The sequence below is a fragment of the Panulirus ornatus genome, chromosome 52, assembly GCF_036320965.1.
Source record: "Panulirus ornatus isolate Po-2019 chromosome 52, ASM3632096v1, whole genome shotgun sequence".
In the NCBI taxonomy this organism is placed as follows: domain Eukaryota; kingdom Metazoa; phylum Arthropoda; class Malacostraca; order Decapoda; family Palinuridae; genus Panulirus; species Panulirus ornatus.
The window spans coordinates 9,155,957-9,176,128 of record NC_092275.1 but is presented as its reverse complement, the minus strand read 5'-3'; the positions used below and the strand labels follow the sequence as shown (position 1 = coordinate 9,176,128).

Sequence of the window (20,172 nt, the reverse complement as noted above, 5' to 3'; positions counted from 1 at the left end):
GCCTCGTAATTCCCCAGATATGCTACAAGTTCCCTGCTCTGGTGGTGAGGGCTGGGGTGGGGGGTGAGGTGCGAGGCGTGGGTGTTGAGTGAATCAGATCACTCGAGAGAATACGTAGTGCGGAGTATGGCAATATTTTGGAATATGTTCTGTTGTTATGTTCCATGTTCTGATGTAGGAGGAATACACACGACGCACACCTGGCATAGACTAGCTGTGTATATATATGTCATTTTATCAATTCCGTCTATATTTCAATACATTGTCCTGGAGCGCTCCAGTGTGGGAGGACTGAAGGAGGCTTATGCTACAAGACACTTGGAGAGATGTTTAACTCTCCCTCCTCCTCCTCCTGCCCACATGAGCAGCCAGACCCCAAGTAGAAACCCCTCACCATAATGACCCTTGACCCCCTCCCTCCCTCCTTGGTAATCTTCAGTTAGACCATTAATACTGAAATCCAAATCATCGCAACTCAACGTAAATCCCATCCTCATAATGGCCCATTACGACCCCCTGTAATGGTAGTGTTCAGAGTAATGACCCCAGAGACGCAGGCCAGTATTCCCAAAGTATGAGGTCCCCAGACCAACGTATGAGGTCACCAGAGATCCCCACCGCCTGCGTCAGGAGTTAACCATACCCCTCGGAGGACACCAGAAAGTCATCGTTAATAAGTTTAGATCAACAGAAACAAGTCCAACAACACAACCTTGACTTATCCAGTCTGGGAGGAACTTAGGTCAGGTTTGGATAATTGGTTTTATGTCTGTTATATTTAGGTAAAATCTAAGAAGCGCGCGCACACACACACACACACACACACACACAAACACACACACACACACACACACAAACACACACACACACGCCTCTCTCTCTCTCTCTCTCTCTCTCTCTCTCTCTCTCTCTCTCTCCCTTCATCTCTATCCTTTCACTTCCTCACTTCCTCTTCACTTCCCATACAGCCAATTCCATGTCGCAGGGTTAGGCCATAAGGGGCTGGACACGAGCATACGGCTCAAGATTGTAGCAGTCGAAATAAAGTTTATTGGAGAGAGAGAGAGAGAGAGAGAGAGAGAGAGAGAGAGAGAGAGAGAGAGAGAGAGAGAGAGGAAGAAAACTATCAAAACGGACAGAAGGAAATAGTTGGAGCAAGATCGTCATTGGAGAGCTAGCAACTCCACTCCACTGAGGAATGAGGTGTAGGAGGAGGAAGACCAGATATGGGATCAGTGCTCCAAACTGGGGCGTGTGGGGGAAACCCTGTAGATGTGGTGTGGAACAGCTACTCAGAGGAGGAATGATTGATGCGCCCCTACAACGTCTCCTGCGGCTACAAAACAGGTATATCATGTAGCGCTTCCAGGAAAGTGTGGGGGATAGGGCTGTGTACCTAACATGTTATTGCCTACTCCACCCAGTCTGTAATCATATACGACTTTCCTTTATCAACCACTATGGAAAGATTATGTATGTATAGAGTAATGATGAATACACACACTAGCACACCTGATGGCACCCTTATGGGTCCAGGTCAGAGGTCATGGAGTAACCTGATGGCACTGATACAGGTCCAGGTCATACGGGTCTTCATTGTCATATGCTGTCACTGTTCTATAGTCCAGGTCATGGGACGATCGTATAACATTGTCACATGCTGTCACTGTTCTATAGCCTAAGTCATGGGACGATCGTATGACATTTTACGCAGCTGAATGTCCACGTCACGTGGGTGACTGTGTCTCCCGCTGCACCTGTTGTAGTCTCAGGTCAGTGAGCGATGGTGTTTAGCAGACATCAGGGTTACCTCCTGGCACTAATGTAGTTCCAGGTCAGGGAACATGGACGTGGTCTGCTTCGACCAGTAACTTTCACAGTCATTTGGATTCTGCTAAGCGTTCCCCGTTTTTCTCTCTTTTTGTTTGTGTTTTTGTTAACTCGCTGCTCCCTCGAGTTCAGGACCCAGACTTTGTTCCTGATGTTTGGGAAGACATAAGAGAGAGATGGTGCACCGGGTTTGTCGCACAGAAAGATTTGGTACTCCTACAATGTCAAGATGTCGAGTCATGTGTCTTCCTTCTGTGTGTCTGTACGTGTGTGTGTGTGTGTGTCTGGGTTCTGCAAGACGTAACTGACGTTTGAGGCTTACATTCTGAACAATGACGTTTTCATGCATGTAATGTCCTTTTCATCTCGATTTGTAAAGGACTATTTGATAGATATTAGCCTTGCTTCCTGCAAAACACCGTCTCTCTATTCAGTCATTCGTTAATCAGTCTACTTGTCAATAAATGGCTCAGTTCATCAACATGCCTATTAATCTGTCTATTCCTACGTACCTGACTGTTTATCCAAAGGCCTGACCTCCTTGTATGTTCAGGTGTGTTAAAACTCGTGTGTTTGTGTCTATATATATATATATATATATATATATATATCCTCATTCTAACACTGACGATGCATAATGGATAACGGTATCAGTGTATCATTCTAATGACTAAAGATGTGTGAAAATAATAAAAGGAAATGACAATAAATCCTTTTCGTAAAATTCTTTCGTCTAAAGGGCACACCCTTTCACTGGAGCCTACTCATCCCTCCCTCATAATGAGAGGTTTCCGGTGGCGTGAGTATAATCCTCACCTAATTCCAATTTCCAATCACATTTAAGCCCCTTCAGTTGGGTATAAGGAATCACTAATGCGGTTCATAGAGACTAAAACTGTGAGGGTTTCAAGGCCTTAATGAACGTAGTATCCTTCTTAGTAACACTCTAACTCCTCACTGAGATGCTGGCCAAGTTGTTCACATTCTTGTTGCCAATTTTCTGCTGCCGAATATATAGGAAGGGCTGGCGATGAATCCCGGCTGTCTGACTCTGTCTGTGTCTGTCTTTCTTTCTATTTGCCTGTCTGTCTGGCTATCTGTGTCACTGCTTAGGGTAGTCGAGACGATGAGAAGGAATGTTTTTTTTTTACCTTCTCTCTCCTCATATACTGATTACCTTGAATGTACAAGCAGTCGCTGCAGTATATGATATATAGAATATCATTGTGTGAAAGATCTCCCGTTTCTCTTCGACCCCTGATCTGTTAACATCTGAATAGGAGGCTGTGACCATTGGTGAGTCCTTGTGCCGTACTTACTCTTTAAGCATGAAGATAGACCGAGATAACACGGTATTTTTCGTACCCTCTATAATAGTAGTTTAACCCATTTCTTGGAGATTTTGTAAAAATTGCCAGTCCCTCTTGGTAAAAGAAGTAATTCCTCTGTAAAGAAAGAATCGGCATCTTTTTTAAGAATGACTTTGTACTTCTTTAGAATCTAAGGAAAAAGTCCTTGCTTGCCAGAGTAGTAGTCCTTTCTATAAAGTTTTTCTTTTTAGAAAAAATACTTATCCCTTTTTCTAGATAAAACCTCCCACTTTTTAAGAAAGGATTAATGATTACATCGTTATTGCACGAAAGCAGAAACATAACTGGGTGTTTGTTTACGAATATATTGTGTGTGATTTATAAAGGAACAACAGATTTTACATGGATTCGAAATATTTATAATGAAAACGGGGATGGTTAAACTACAGTCCCGTAGCTTACGTTTCTTGTTTGGCTTTTGAAGATTTGTAACACATACACACACACACACACACACACACACACAGACGTATCTATAAAAAGGGAAAGATATATTGACAGATTCGTAAAATTAGTGCGTGAAAGTTAAGTTAGCAAGTTGAATCATACGTAAATACACGAGGGAAGATAGATAGATGGTAGACAGATGAAGAGATAAACAGATACAGAAATAAAAATATCTGGAAAGAAATACCTTAAAGATATAGTGAACATCGCTACTTCATTGTTTCGCTTCTGGCTCTGACTGTCGGATCAGACGTTGGTAAACGAACCTCAGGTCTCGAAGCTTCAGGTCTCGTACCTGACGTCGGGTCACGACCCGGGCCAACCCTATAAACCAGGTATTCGGGCTTGATCCTTGCAAACAAAGATTTATGTAACTGCCATGTTGAGAGGCCGAGGTTCATTGTCTTGCGCTCTGTGTGCGTGTGTGTGTATTTTGTGTTAGTGTATTTGTCTGTCTGTCTTTCTATTTCGTTGGCTTCTATTACATTTAGATATGAAAAATGGGTTAAAAAGAGAGAGGAATAAATAGAAAAGAAAATGCTTAAGCTTCGCAGGAAGTGGTAACCTGCCTTATGGACAGCTTGAAGACAAGAGAAGGTCAAGAGCTCCAAAGCTTAGTGATGTAGGAAAAGAAACAGACAACACAACTCGCCCACCCTCGATCTGCAAACGTCCACACAGTGATCATATGACTCTTCTCAATGAGAGGTCGGAGGCTAAGGCCAGAGTTGTTGGTGTAATACAAGAATTTACATGGAAATGACGTAAGACGTGGTGGTCTGTGAAGATGATATCTGCTTGAGGATAGTAATGGTATCTTTAGTTCCTAATCTATATAGATGGAGACAAGATCGTAACAAAATATATGATCTATCAGGAGGTTATCTGCTAGTGAACAGTGATCGTATTCTACACACTCGGTCTACATTGATAGAGAAAAGATCGAAGAACAGAAAGCTAGACTGTAGGGGTTTGATCATGTAGCTATAGCCACTCGTGAAGGTATCTTTGCACGAGTTTGTATCGATCCTCTCAAGGTTATTTTCGTCAGGAATTTGGGGCTTTCAGAATCTGAGTTTCCCTGTGCGATTAACATTCGATAAGTTAGTTTGAATCACAGGCAAGGAAACCTTTGCCCCAGTCAGTCGGATGGCTTAGATCAATGTATGAAAAATCCCGAGGAATAATTTCGTGTAATGCGAGAAGTTCAAAACGAATTACCTTGTGATCGGTTGATAAATGAAATCAATTAAATTGATCTGAGCTCATGTCATGTGCCTGGAAAAGTTAGATCTATTCTCGGAACCTTAGCGAAACGAAGAGAAATCTGTGACCTATTGAATACGTCATTATACTGTAATGAAAACGGCCATATACTGTACCGAACACATTATCATGCCATGCTGAACACATCATACTAAACTGAACGTTATCATAACATACGGAGCACATTATCATAGCATACTGAATACATTATACTATAATGAACACATCATCATACCATATTTAGAGCACGTCATTATACTATGCTGAACATATTATCATAACTAGCTAAACACAAGTCATTATACTGTACTGAATACACGTCATCATACTATACCCAACGCATTATGGTACCAATTAAACATTCACAATAATGCTGTACTGAGCACATTGTCATACCATACTTCACGCATGTAAGCATGTAATGCATTGCGCATGTCTTCATACCTTGCTGAACACACGTAACCATACTACACTGAGCACGCCAGCGTACCATAGTGAACGTCATCATACAGTGCTAATCCCCGCCAGATCATGGCTATGAGACCCAGGACCTCCCACCGACATAGCACCTGGTGACATCGAAGTCACAACGACGGTGCTTCGACTGCATTAAAGCACATAGGTTTGTCGACACCTTTTATCTACTCGTCGCTGTTGAATGACCCAATGCTCATGACCTCTTGACCCTCTTAACCTCATGAACGTAATGCAAATGCGGCGATGATAGGTCATCCCTTGCATCAAATTTGAATTTTGTTACATTGCTCAACATTCTGTAATATTAGTATCAACTGGATAAGTTTTTCGCTTGCATGCGTGGTTGGAGGAGTGCCACAACGCTCCCTCTTTTGCGTCCTCGTTGTATCACAGGATGTATGCACTAAGTTATCATCCCATATTCCCAGACTCTCGGGAGAAAACGCTTCAAAAGGAATAATCTCGGTGCTATAGACTTTGAAACCGGTACTGATGGGTCTGTTCGGAACCCATTTGCAATAGGTATGAAATGGATGCAAATTCTTTTTGACGCTTATGCAAATGGTTCTACCCGTAGAAGATTTATATTCAAGTCAGACGCTCCATAATTCATACGTCGGTTAGAAGTGTTCATCCTGCCGGAGACAAAAGTTCTGGACACTGGTAACATTAACTTTCTCTCTCTCTCTCTCTCTCTCTCTCTCTCTCTCTCTCTCTCTCTCTCTCTCTCTCTCTGTGACCGAACTGGCACGGGCAAGACATTTGCCAGATAAGGGACGTCAAGGATGTAAGGTAGAGTGAAGGAAAATGATAGTAGAAGTTAATCAGGAAATCCCACTGCAGGCGTTTGTAGACGTGATTTACATAAAGGTGATAAGGTTGTTGGAAGAGGGAAGAGCAAGAGGAGGAGGAGGAGGAGCATGCCACAGCTTAGCTGGTCAAGAGAAGCGGGTATCATAACGGTCAATCCTCGAGTGGTCGATCTCAACAAAGACAGACGAGCGCCTCGGGTCGCAAGCTTGAGGATGGGGCTACGTAGATACAGACAGATCACGAGAGAGATGGGCCTCTGAATGCCTCAGGTTACTGGCCAGTCAAAAACTAACGAGAGGTCAGCATTTGCCTGAGGCCTCAGATCCACCCACGAGAGAACATCTTATCATAACTTTAAAATGATATAAAAGATAAAAATCTACTCTCAGTAGTAATTTAGATTTGCTGATAACGGTGGTTACCAAAATACCGCTTCACCAAATGTTCGACAGACGAAGTGCAAACGCCCTGTGCGCCACAAGGGTTGGAGTGAAGGCAGATTAGTGGTCAAAGAATTGGTAGTTTTACTGCTTCTTGAAAGCAGCCTGAGACCGACCAGCAACAAGGTCTTCATGACAGCGCGACGGTTCTGGCTAGCTAGGCCTGTCACTCCAGCTGACTCATCCCATCCATGGGACGCGTCGGCCTCTGGCTTAAGTCCCAGAGAGACGATGGAGTGAGAACTTTGCTCATATCCCCTTAGGAGGTCACTGGTGGGGAGGGAAGGAGCGAGATGGATAGGCGAGTTAAGGAAACGAGGGAAGGAAGACTGAATGTTAGAAGTTGATGAAGATAGGAAAGATGAAAAATGCAACCACGTCCAAAGCTTTGTACAATTGTATGGCGATGGTGAAGGAAAAAAGGCAGTCACAGACTATTATTAGATTTTTTTTTTTCATCGAGTACTTTATACGCAAATATATATATATATATTTTTTTTTCTTTTTGCTTTGTCGCTGTCTCCCGCGTTTGCGAGGTAGCGCAAGGAAACAGACGAAGGAAATGGCCCAACCCACCCCCATACACATGTATATACATACGTCCACACACGCAAATATACATACCTACACAGCTTTCCATGGTTTACCCCAGACGCTTCACATGCCTTGATTCAATCCACTGACAGCACGTCAACCCCGGTATACCACATCGCTCCAATTCACTCTATTCCTTGCCCTCCTTTCACCCTCCTGCATGTTCAGGCCCCGATCACACAAAATCTTTTTCACTCCATCTTTCCACCTCCAATTTGGTCTCCCTCTTCTCCTCGTTCCCTCCACCTCCGACACATATATCCTCTTGGTCAATCTTTCCTCACTCATTCTCTCCATGTGCCCAAACCACTTCAAAACACCCTCTTCTGCTCTCTCAACCACGCTCTTTTTATTTCCACACATCTCTCTTACCCTTACGTTACTTACTCGATCAAACCACCTCACACCACACATTGTCCTCAAACATCTCATTTCCAGCACATCCATCCTCCTGCGCACAACTCTATCCATAGCCCACGCCTCGCAACCATACAACATTGTTGGAACCACTATTCCTTCAAACATACCCATTTTTGCTTTCCGAGATAATGTTCTCGACTTCCACACATTCTTCAAGGCCCCCAGAATTTTCGCCCCCTCCCCCACCCTATGATCCACTTCCGCTTCCATGGTTCCATCCGCTGCCAGATCCACTCCCAGATATCTAAAACACTTCACTTCCTCCAGTTTTTCTCCATTCAAACTCGCCTCCCAATTGACTTGACCCTCAACCCTACTGTACCTAATAACCTTGCTCTTATTCACATTTACTCTTAACTTTCTTCTTTCACACACTTTACCAAACTCAGTCACCAGCTTCTGCAGTTTCTCACATGAATCAGCCACCAGCGATGTATCATCAGCGAACAGCAACTGACTCACTTCCCAAGCTCTCTCATCCCCAACAGACTTCATACTTGCCCCTCTTTCCAGGACTCTTGCATTCACCTCCCTAACAACCCCATCCATAAACAAATTAAACAACCATGGAGACATCACACACCCCTGCCGTAAACCTACATTCACTGAGAACCAATCACTTTCCTCTCTTCCTACACGTACACATGCCTTACATCCTCGATAAAAACTTTTCACTGCTTCTAACAACTTTCCTCCCACACCATATATTCTTAATACCTTCCACAGAGCATCTCTATCAACTCTATCATATGCCTTCTCCAGATCCATAAATGCTACATACAAATCCATTTGCTTTTCTAAGTATTTCTCACATACATTCTTCAAAGCAAACACCTGATCCACACATCCTCTACCACTTCTGAAACCACACTGCTCTTCCCCAATCTGATGCTCTGTACATGCCTTCACCCTCTCAATCAATACCCTCCCATATAATTTACCAGGAATACTCAACAAACTTATACCTCTGTAATTTGAGCACTTACTCTTATCCCCTTTGCCTTTGTACAATGGCACTATGCACGCATTCCGCCAATCCTCAGGCACCTCACCATGAGTCATACATACATTATATAACCTTACCAATCAGTCAACAATACAGTCACCCCGCGTTAGCGAGGTAGCGTTAAGAACAGAGGACTGGGCCTTTTTTGGAATATCCTCACCTGGTCCCCTCTGTTCCTTCTTTTGGAAAATAAAAAAAGAAAAAAAACGAGAGGGGAGGATTTCCAGCCCCCCGCTCATTCCCCTTTTAGTCCCCTTCTACGACACGCAGGGAATACGTGGGAAGTATTCTTAATCTCCTATCCCCAGGGATAATATATATATATATATAAGTGAACAAATTCAAAGGCTCCCGCGCGATATAATGAATATTTCATTGTTTTGAAAATAGAAAAGAAACATCGTATTCAACGGATCTCTCTCACGTCATACATGAAAGTTATGCAGTCAAGTGTTGGTTCATTCATCATGCCCATCCACCGTTCACCCGTTCGATCTTCTCTTACGCTTCGCCGTCTTAGCCTAGCAGTCGCCAGAGCTTGGCACGTAACGCCATAAAAACGTTTAAGAAGATATTTGACAAGTACTTCAACTCCACAATTGATATTATTCACGCCTCCTTGGTTATGTTTAAAGCTTACAAGTTCTTTTCTTTGAATCATTTGCTCGTCATTTCCATTTATACTAATCTGAGCTTCTGATATCTTGTTATATCACACTAATCTGAGCTTCGAATCTCTTCTACTGTCAAACAGACTCGAATGGATCCACCAGTCTATTGCTGTTTGTGTTCCTCTCTGTATTGTTAGGTAGGGTTACATGTATGTAAGTTCGCTTTGTTGATGCACCATTATATGATGTTGATGTACCGTTTAGTGGTGATGTACCGTATTGTGATGCACTGTTTTGTGGTGATGTACTGCTGTGCTGTTGATGTACCGTATTGTGGAGTTGATGTCCAGCTTTGTTATATAGTGTACCTATTATCGTGTTGATGTACAGTCATGGTGTTAACTAGTGACATAACTATATCTAGAACCACTGTTGCCCCACTCGGCGGCTGGGTCCCCACTCACCGTCCAGTCCCCACTCGCTTGCTCGTCTCCATTACTAGCTGATTCCCACTCATTGGCTGGTACCCACTCATGACTGGTCCCTAATCATTGGCTGGTCCCCAGTCACTGTTTAGTCCCCAGTCACTGTCTGGTTCTTACTGAATGGCTAGTCCCTAATCATCGTCTTGTCCTCCATCTGTTGCAGGTCCCCAATCGCCAATTGTTCCCCATAATGTAGGAACCGTGATAAGAGGGAACTTACAATTGATTTCTTATAAAAGTAATGATCATGGGTCTCGACCTCCTCCCCACTTTTCCTAAGTGGCGAGGGACGACGTCTCTCTCTCTCTCTCTCTCTCTCTCCAATCACCTTCACTTTCTTGCTCAAAATACATCCATGCCAATTGCCCGGCCCCACCCCTCCTAGTCCGATGGTTCATGCCATTCCTGCAGACGCACCCCAAGATAACAACACCTAGAGCTCGGCATATTTTTCTCCTCTCATCAATTTGCCTCATAACCTTAGCAATTTGCCGGACGCTCACCACTCGCACAGTTCGACCTCCGTTCCCTCAGCCCTCACTAAATGTTTTCTCCAAATATTTGAAATTTTGAGTGTCTCTCTCTCTCTCTCTCTCTCTCTCTCTCTCTCCAACCATATTCTCCAATCTGGCTTGGTTTAGCGTGTGCTGTTGGATTTGCATTTGAACAGTCTGAAATTCATTTATCTCGCGAAGTACGAAGCTTCAACTAAATCTGTAATCCTATTTAAGATCCTAAGATAGAAAATATCCCATTTGGCAGATTCAACTTGTAAGCAGTTGTTACTCTTGTGTTATTCAATATCTTCTGTTTAAGTATACAATCATTAGCATGTTTTTGCGTCTTCGTTCATTGACTTATACTTTCATGACTTATTCGATATAATTTATGCAGCACGTGGGTCAGAATTACTCCCTCATTGCCAGTAAAAACCACAGTTTTTTCGTTTTCTGTTTCAAAGCATGACACGTAAGTATTCAGTAATAAGTAGGTAGCAGCAGGTTTCTAAGTATGTTAAGTAGGTGTTCTCGGCAGTGATGAACAATGAAAGAATAGCACAAAACAAAACTGAAATATGACCGGGACTTAATTTTTCTAAAATTTTCACCAACGCTTTCTTCAGTTAAGTAGTGAAGTTGCTCGTGACGATGACTTTGTTGCAACTAGTTTTAGAAGTTTGTTTTTCCTTGAAGTTTCCCTTTTTTTTTTTTTGGCTATTGGTCAAGGTAAATCATTGTGTAGCGCTGGTAATTCAGTCGAATCTGTTCTTCCTTCCCAACATTTACTTTATCATAATTACTTTAATTCAGAATTGGATTTTGCGCATTATGAAGTTCTTTAGTTCCTGATCCTTCCCCGTCTTGACTTTCCCTGCCCTCACCTCCCTCACCAACCCCTCTGAACCCCCAAAACGCACCCCAGGGTTAAGGCTGAGGCCCAGCAGGCGTGAATCCACAGGCAGACGAGGGAAATCCCTGGTTGACGGAGGTAGAAACCCTACCCGACAAATTGACACATAAACATCCCTTTTCATAAGCAGTGGTGAGCCCCCTGGGGCTGGCTTCCCCCGCCACGTACGGATCCTCCTTTAAACCCAACAATATGTTCCCGGCGACACGCTATTCTCTCCTGCCGCCGCTTGCTGGGTGGGGGAAAATCACGACAACCAACAGGGAATATTTACGAAATATTTTTGTGGAAAACGACGATAGATATGAACACACACACACACACACACACACACACACACACACACATATGTATATGTGTGTGTAAGCAGGCAGAATAGTTTCTTAATTACACTGATTGTTAGACATGCATATATAACCCCTACTGAAAAGTAAGCGGGTTAGCGAGTGTTGAAGAAAAAACATTGAGCTAATGAGTGCAAAATATGCACTGGTCTTTAACAAATAGTGTATTAAGGAATGGGTGCTGTAACCACTTGATTGTTAAAAACAGATGGTTTGCAGATAAAGAAACTATTACCGCAGTTTGAGAGGAGAGACATCTGCTGGAGAGTAATTAGCATCAGCCACATAACCTATAATAATAGGGTTAAAGTCACACAAAAGTGATTAACACATTCATGACCAGCAATATGGTCAGTTTTCGTGTACAAATTAAGTCATGCAGAGTGTGGACACTGGCCGAAATTTGTAACTAAACACTCGTGGAAACATTTGCGAAATCATCTAGCAGTTCTATATGCCAGATTGTGTTATAAATTCGCATGTCGATTCTTCCTCGTATAGAGGAGTGGGTGGAGATCTATACGATGCGAGGTAACCTTGTTTAACCGAGCAGGTTGAAATCTAAGATATGGTGGGAGAGAACCTTCTATGATGGGATGGGTGGAAAGCCATGATATGATGGGAAAGAACACCGTTGTTTTACATCATTGCATTATTACATGGAACACCTGGTATCCACCCCATCATCACATGGGAGAGTTGCTCTCTGTCATTCACGTGGACCATTTAATGCTTAACTCAAAATCAATCGTTTTTTCCTTTTCTCATTGTATACGAACCTCTCAGTTCTCTGTAGAACTGATACTGACATTGAATCCATCCCCATGACCAACCCTTTAGCCCCATGAACTAGATACCTATGACCCTTTCCTTCCCATAGATTAATCACCCATTAATCTAGTGGTCATTACAATATAGTCCATCAAATAACCAAGAGGAGGGGATTTACAGTCAAAGGTAAAAAACAAATCTAATGCAAAGTTATTGAACCATATTTTCTTTTACAAGGAATTATCATGAACCAAGTAAGACACTCGGTCTTTGTCCTAGACAAAGAATAACCCTGGAGACTGCAACACTGGCTCAACACCTAATTCTTACAAATGTCTTTCAGGAAATTACCTGGATCAAGGGGAAGACGTGACGAAGGATTTATATCTCGAGACATGATTAATTCTCAAGGAAGGTGCGACCTACTAGGGGAGGGGGCCAGACTAGGACGTTCGACACAAAACCCAAGCCTTCTAAGGGTAAACGAAGATGCTTATACCTATAGACTCCCGCCTTAAAGGCTTATGGTGGAGTAGCACTATGTTGAACCCTCTCATTGAATTGCCCACATCGCTAACAGGGAAGAAAAAAATATGTTTTAAAGCGACCGTGGTCATTAAGACGAGGCACACCTCCTACCCCCCTGCCTACTGCCCACCTCCCTCCATGGTACCTTCGTCTTTCTCATTCATACTCCCTCCTTCCCCTAGACTCCATCCTCCTCCATTCACATCCACTCTCCTCCCACAACCTCCACCTTCAACCTTTTCACGGTAGAGTTCATCGTCTGCCTGGAGTAAAGGGAGGGTAGTGGAGAGTTGAGGGTCGTGCGATGTGCAGGAAGGGAGTAAAGGAGAAGGTACACAGAACCACTCGCTTTTTCTTAAGCACTCTTTGTCCCACCAGAGAATAGTCTGGTTTCCTTCTTGTCTGTACCACGTAATGGTGACCCCCCAAAGACAGGCTACTGACGTGAGGTCACAGACGTCTGAATTTCTCCTTTGCTAGGATGCTGTAAGTGACCCCACAGACTGGCGGCTGACATGAGGTCACATGTCTGGGTTTCTCCTGTGTAATAAGTCAGTGGCCTGAAAGACTAGCGTTTGACTAGAGGTAACAATTATGACTTCAACCTTCTCAATATGAGGTAACTGTGACCTTCAAAACTGGCCACTGACATATGGTCACAAGCGTCTGGATTTTTCTTTTGCTGTGACACGTATTAGTGACGCCAAAGAAAGGGAAGTGAGCTGAGCTAAACTAAGCAAACTTTTTATTTTCATTTCAGACACTAATATGCGATTCCTCCCTTCACTGAGTACACTAAACATGAGCTCACACCTGACTGTTGATATCCTCATTGCCATGACTACAGTACCTTTACTGCTAGGACTACCACCACTGCTAGGACTGGCTTCACTATCGGCACTAACGTCATTGCAAGGGCGTTCATCTTCGTCAGGATGATCGTTGACCCTTTAGTCTCTGCTGCTGATGACTTGTATGTCACTAACACATGACTTTAGATGGTGCTTTCGAATTTCCATATTTCCTGGACACTTGTCATGCCGTCATCACCTGATCTCGTTTGACACCCGTCATGCCCATGTTTCCTCGTTCTCCCCTGATCTTCCTTGGCATCTGTCCTGCCTTTGTTTCCCCGTCATCATCTGAACTTCCTTGATATCTGTCATGCATTTGTCTCCTTGTCATCACCTGATCTTCCTTGACATCTGCCATGCTCTTGTCTGAAATATAACAATCGCATTTGCATGCATTTAGCACTACCACGCAGCTGTCACTAGATCAGCTGCACCACAGTAGACACTTCTACCACTACATCCTTCCCTCCTCACAGATGACCCTGCCGTAAAGGACCATATGAGGCAGCTATAACCACTCTTTCTCCCCGAGTCCCTACTGGTGGTAAGGCATGCTCTTCTCAAGGAGGATGGGAGGCAGTCACTGCCTTCCTGATACTTTGATCAGTTCTGTCCTCGTACCCTCCTCCGTACCGCACTTGCTACGTCCCTCCCTCACCTCACAGCTTCTCAGAGGCTTAACCCATCCTACCTCCTTAAACATCATGAACCAAGAAGACTTCTCGCTGATCATCATTATGGTCTTCGCAAAGCGAGATCCGTTGAAGATATTTTCTAGTGTTTGATCGTAATCTCTGAGAGACTAGGCAATCCTCTCTTGCAGGATTTAATGGTTTGAAAGCTGAAGGCAGAATGTATCATCGAACTCTGAACTTCAGGTTCCGTTCCTTGTGGCTTTTCTTGCTTACTCTGTCCTCTCATAACTAGTTTCGTCTTTGTTTGATGTCTTTCCGTAAATATTAAGGAGAGAAATTTTCCCTCTTTCCCAACCAACAGCTTATTCCCCATAATATTCTGTCCTGTTTCTTTCTTCCTTTTCATCGAGGACTTCCTCTCTCCAACGCATAACAAAATGTACTCGTACCCCGATGACGGCTGAACACCGCAGTCCCTCGTTTCATTTGACTCTGCTCTGTTATCTCTCGCTCACTATACATCTCTCCTCGTCACAGCTTCCCATATGAACTCGGACTTGGACAGGGGTTTCCCAGAGGGATAGAGGCGACTTATTAAGTTTAATGACTGTAAAACCTAATTTCTGCCCTTTCCTCTCTCTCTGAAACCCTTCATAACTTTTCCGATCTCTTTTGATGACTCTGTAATTCCATCACTCGGCACAATTAACATAAATGACATCACCGTATTATCTACTTTAGGAACCCCGTATTACACATATTGCTAAGATTGCCTCAGGGGAGACTAGTAGTGCTCTGTCAATACCTTAATTCCTTCTCTTTTGAACTGTTGCTCTGATCACACAAAGGATGGATTAGTTCTTACACTGAGTACCACCCTCACACCTGGGGAGGGTGTAGCTCTATATACATTGAGAAAGTAGAGTTTAAAGCACGACGATGAATCATCATCATCAAGTATGACCGCAAAACTTGACCCACTGGCCGGATACCATTATGTTTGTTCACTCTCTCTTATGTAGATATTACTCTGGTTTGTTTCTCAGAGCTTGCCACTTGTGTGCCCCATACCACTAAATAGAGAGTATGATACTCGGCAAATCACTGTATTACTACATCCTCTCTTGTGTCCTCCTCCTGTTCCTTTTCCTAAAAAAAGTATTAATACTAGAGGGGAGGATGTGCACCAGCCCCAATCTCCCTCCCCACTTCCTCACTTTTTACGAGACGCAAGAGATACGTGGGCAGTATTGTTTCTCCCCTATCCCCAGGGATAATCATTATAAGCAATTTACGACGGAATTTTGCTAAAAGGAGAAGCTTAATGAAGGGCTCGCCAGTAGAGAGAGAGAGAGAGAGAGAGAGAGAGAGAGAGAGAGAGAGAGAGAGAGAGAGAGAGAGGAGGGAGGCAGAGGAGGGAGGCAGAAAGACAGATATCACTGTAATAAACACCTTTCTAGTTCAGTCATGCAGCAACATCAGTTCCTCCATTAAATCATAATGACTACCATAAACCGGGCTAAATGCGAGTTATCGGCTACATCTAACGCTCCCAAAGAACCAGCAAGTCCTCCTGGAAACGCTGGAAATATGGATTTATAGAGAAAATATCCCGTAAACTTGTCTTATTTACGAATATTCTCATATAATATCTAAATATTAACTTCACTGGCTGGTAATCTTGGGACATTGATTTTGAAATGCCAATTCGTAGTTTTTATTTCTTGTCAGACATGGATCTCCAATTTTTAATCATTAATAATACTGACACATTTCCACACCTATCTTGAGAAAGTATTCTTTTTATGAAATATGTAAGAAAAGATCGTCTAATGTTTGGCTCGGCAAAACTTGGAACAATCATGGCTGCTACAAGGGTAAGTCAGACGAGAAAATACCATGAATCATAAGATAAAATCTTTCCTGTATTTATTTTCTTATGTCTCTCTACTGGATCTGGACAGGAGGAGGCGTGGGTGAGTAGTATATTTTGGTGGTAATGCATGGAGACCAAAACCCCGTGTTTTCAAATTCGTGTAAAGATATGCTAAAGGATTTACATTACACACACACACACACACACACACACACACACACACACACACACACGCACACACAAATACAGTAATATATACTAATGTATCTTCTCCAACACTAACCATCTCCCTCTCTCTCTCTCCAACAGCTGGTGGTGGAGATCAACTCGCAGGTGGCACTGTTCCGTGACCTGCTGATCTGTGTGGGTCAGGCCAGAGACGGGCCAGAACTGCGCGAGCGCATCCGGAAGGTGCGCCGCCAGTGTGTCGACACCTGCAAGCACGCCTCACAGCTCCTCCTGCCCGGCATCAAGAAGTAAGTCCTCATGACTGCGCAATCTGCGCTGGCTTTGCTCTTCCTCTCTCTCTCTCTCGCCGCGCACTTAATCTATGCTCTTACTGTGTTCTTATTGTACTCGTATTGCGCCCTCATAGTACTCTTATTACGCTCTCGTTGTGCTTTTGCTGTGTTCTCATTGCGCTTTCATTGCGTTCATACTGCGCCGTTATTGTTTTAATGCGTTCAGTTGGTTCCGATGCCGCGCTCACTGCACTTGGTGTGATCTTATTGCGTTCATAATGCCGCTCTCGTCTTCATACTGGCCACTCAGTGTTTCTATATTGCGCTCCCGGTGTGCTTGCACTGCGCTTTTCCATGATACGATTCTTTCCTTCTTACTGCGCTCGTTTCTTTTCTGTTCTAAATGTGTTCTTACGCGGTTTTATTGTAGTCTTTCTCTTCCATCTCCCGCTTTTAGATGAACATCAGTGAGCGCTCACACTGTCTCTCTCTCTCTCTCTCTCTCTCTCTCTCTCTCTCTCTCTCTCTCTCTCTCTCTCTCTCCGGAGTCTTTCGACATTTTCTTGCTTCACTCTCACATTGCTTGTGCCTATCTCGCTCGCCATACACACTTACTACCCATCGTCTTGGTTCTAATTGTAGTTTTATTCTCAATGCTCGTTATCGTTTCGATAATGGCACACGCCACAAGCATTGCACATCTCTTCACATAATCCTCTCCTACAGAAGCAGTCCTAGGACTGCGTCCTTCTGTAGGAGATCCAGGGTATTGATACGTCTGGAGAATACCATTTTAAGATCCACTATCCTTTCTTCCCTTCAAGCCAGAGGGTATTAAGCAACCCTGGTTATCAGTTCCTTTGTGCTTCGAAAATGGTACGCTGTTCTACATGGAAGTAAGCTGTACAAAGGAAGTAAACAGAAAAGGTAATATGCCATTTGAATGCGTTTATGTGGCACTCAAGTTGGCCTTCTTGTGACCCCTTCCAAGAAACTGTAAATGTTAAGTATCTTTATTTCATTCATGTTATCTATTCCACCTTATTTTATAAGTAATCCTCGTATCTTATTTTAGAATGTCCACTTTCATATACATACCAGTCATATATGCAATGGGTTGTACCTTATATTTCCCAAACTCCATTATTTTCTCTCGAAAGACTTGACTGATACATATAGAGAAGTGGTTACACAGTAGTTGTTTTGGAGCCTTATATTGAAAAAAGAAAAAAAAGCTTTTTTAGCAGTTCGTGTCCTGGATAAACCAGGATTAACCAGCCACACTAGACTGTCATCTGTTATAAGAGACACAACAGTTTAGGAACGTTACGTTATATCGCATGTTGGTGGTCGCAGGTTTGGGGGTCATCCCTGAGTCTACAAGCCTAAGGGTCACTGACCCCGTACTGCGTGACCAAGGGTGGAGGTCATAGCCCTAAGATACATTGTCTCTGTATTTTGCAATTGGAACAGTGTTTAACGAATGTTCCTGGAGTGGCAGTGTTCTGTCACTGCTGCTGTTGCTAATGTGCCTTCCATTGTCTACTACACGTCTCCCTCTCCTCTCTGTATGCTGATGGATTTAATGACCATCGACCTAGGGGAGGTCATTAAGCCACGAACCCTGATATACAGTTCAAATAAAACACACACATTCTCGTCCTCTCCAAGAGATAATGGACCTCTCTGTCTCTTATTTTTAACTTCGTTTGACCTAATGGGCAGTGACGTGTGAGAGATCATTAGGCAAGGTACCCCCCTATCATTTTTTTCCCCTATCCCTATTAGCCAAATATATCGACCAGTTACCATAGGTTTTCCTAAATTGTGACGATAGGAACGATGAAAAATGAAATACGTATTTCCCTTATGACAGTTCAGCTGAAGGATAAACATATAAGTTGCATGATGAAGAATAATGAAATGATACGTTTATAAGCCTACGAAACATGAAATTTGAATATTCATTAATCTTATAACAGGATTATCTTCTCTGACTCCAATTACTTTGAAGTAAGTTTCCTGGAAGCAGGAGGACACGCTGTTGTGACTAAAAGGTCAGCAGTAAGATAGATTGCCGGGTCAGCAGGAAGATAGACTACCGGGTCAGCAGGAAGATAGACTGCTGCAAACAGACAGGTTAGCAGGAGGACAGATTGTTGTCGCCGGATAGTTTAACAGAATATAAACTGCTGAAAGCAGGAGGAACAGAGGAAAGTCACCCTTATCGTCATACATCAAACAAAATGGATTATTCAGTCTTGTGTTGGAAGAACAATTGCACAAATTGCAGATATCATAGAAAGCACGATATTATCATGTCGGTCTAGAAAGGAATTTAAGAAAATCAGTTTCTCCTTCAAATTGTATAATCTCGCGATTGTATATCGAGGACTTGATATATTCTTTTGTCTGTAATGATAGATATTTTCTCATCAAGTTTCTGTATTCGGTGGTGATAAAGATGGACGGAAGGATGGAAGGGTCTGTTCCGTAGGTATTAGTGGAATAAGTCGGAAAAACGAGGTTTTTGCGCAGATGGCGTTACGTGCGAGAGATGCTGTCCAGTATTCTGGAGCGAAGTGCAGCCTGGACTTGTTCAAGGATTCCAGGTTGGGCCAATGGTTCCTGGACCCGCAGATGACTTATTCATGACCTAAAGAGAAACAGGGCGACGTGCCCTCCCCTCTGGTGGAAGTCTATGGCACATTGCATCTCTTACCACAGACTCGCCCAGGATGCTTAGGCCCTTGAGCAAGACAGAACGACCCTTGAACATGACGATATGACGCGTGAGCAAGACAGAACTCTCCTGGTGCATGAAGACACGACTCTTGAGCTAGAGTACTATTTTCTGGACACGACGGTACAACCCCTGAGCAAAAGAATTCTCTCCTTTGAGCACAACGGTACGACCCTTGAAGACGGTACGACCCATCAGGGAGACGGTACGACCCTTGAGCATGACACGACCCATGGGGTATGACGGTCTGGCCCTTTGACTTGAGCTTCAAGGACTCGGGGCAAAGGCCAGGCCACCACCATACCTAAGGGTCGTGCCATTGTGTTCCAGAGGTCAAGACCCACAAAGGAAGCCTTCCCAAGAGGCGTTATTAAAATTTCTGTTTGATATGGTCGCTGGGTTAGCGGCAGACCTTACTGTACTGTTGGGTGAGACTCTATATAGCTCCGTCCTGGAGCCTCTTGGTATTCTTAAGGCAGTCGAAGTTCTGTTTACCTACGGTTAGAAACCCTCATTACGAAGGCTGGCAATGAAAGCTCTCTGCCGGAGGTAGAACTCCCGGCTTCGTGAGTATATGGAAATGTATATGTAGGTGTGTTTGTTATTTGCATGTATCTGTCTGTATTTGTGTAACTCTTTTGATTGCCAGTATGCTGACCACAAAGGAGAGAGTTGTACATTCACGTGATCCTCATCTTTTGAACTTCCTTACTACTGTTTGACAATCCTTCTTTACCATTCTTCTGTGTCACACAATGTCTGGTAGTCTAGACGCACACAAACAACTCGTT

General features: G+C 43.4%; 1 protein-coding gene across 1 annotated transcript in view; it reads left to right on the top strand.

Moving 5' to 3' along the window:
- Positions 1–20,172, top strand: part of LOC139765053 (uncharacterized) — a 564,355-nt gene that overhangs the window by 496,970 nt on the left and 47,213 nt on the right. Inside the window, exon 4 of the mRNA XM_071692137.1 lies at positions 16,487–16,653. Coding sequence (XP_071548238.1) covers positions 16,487–16,653 — 167 coding nt within the window. The remainder of the gene's footprint in view (positions 1–16,486; positions 16,654–20,172) is intronic.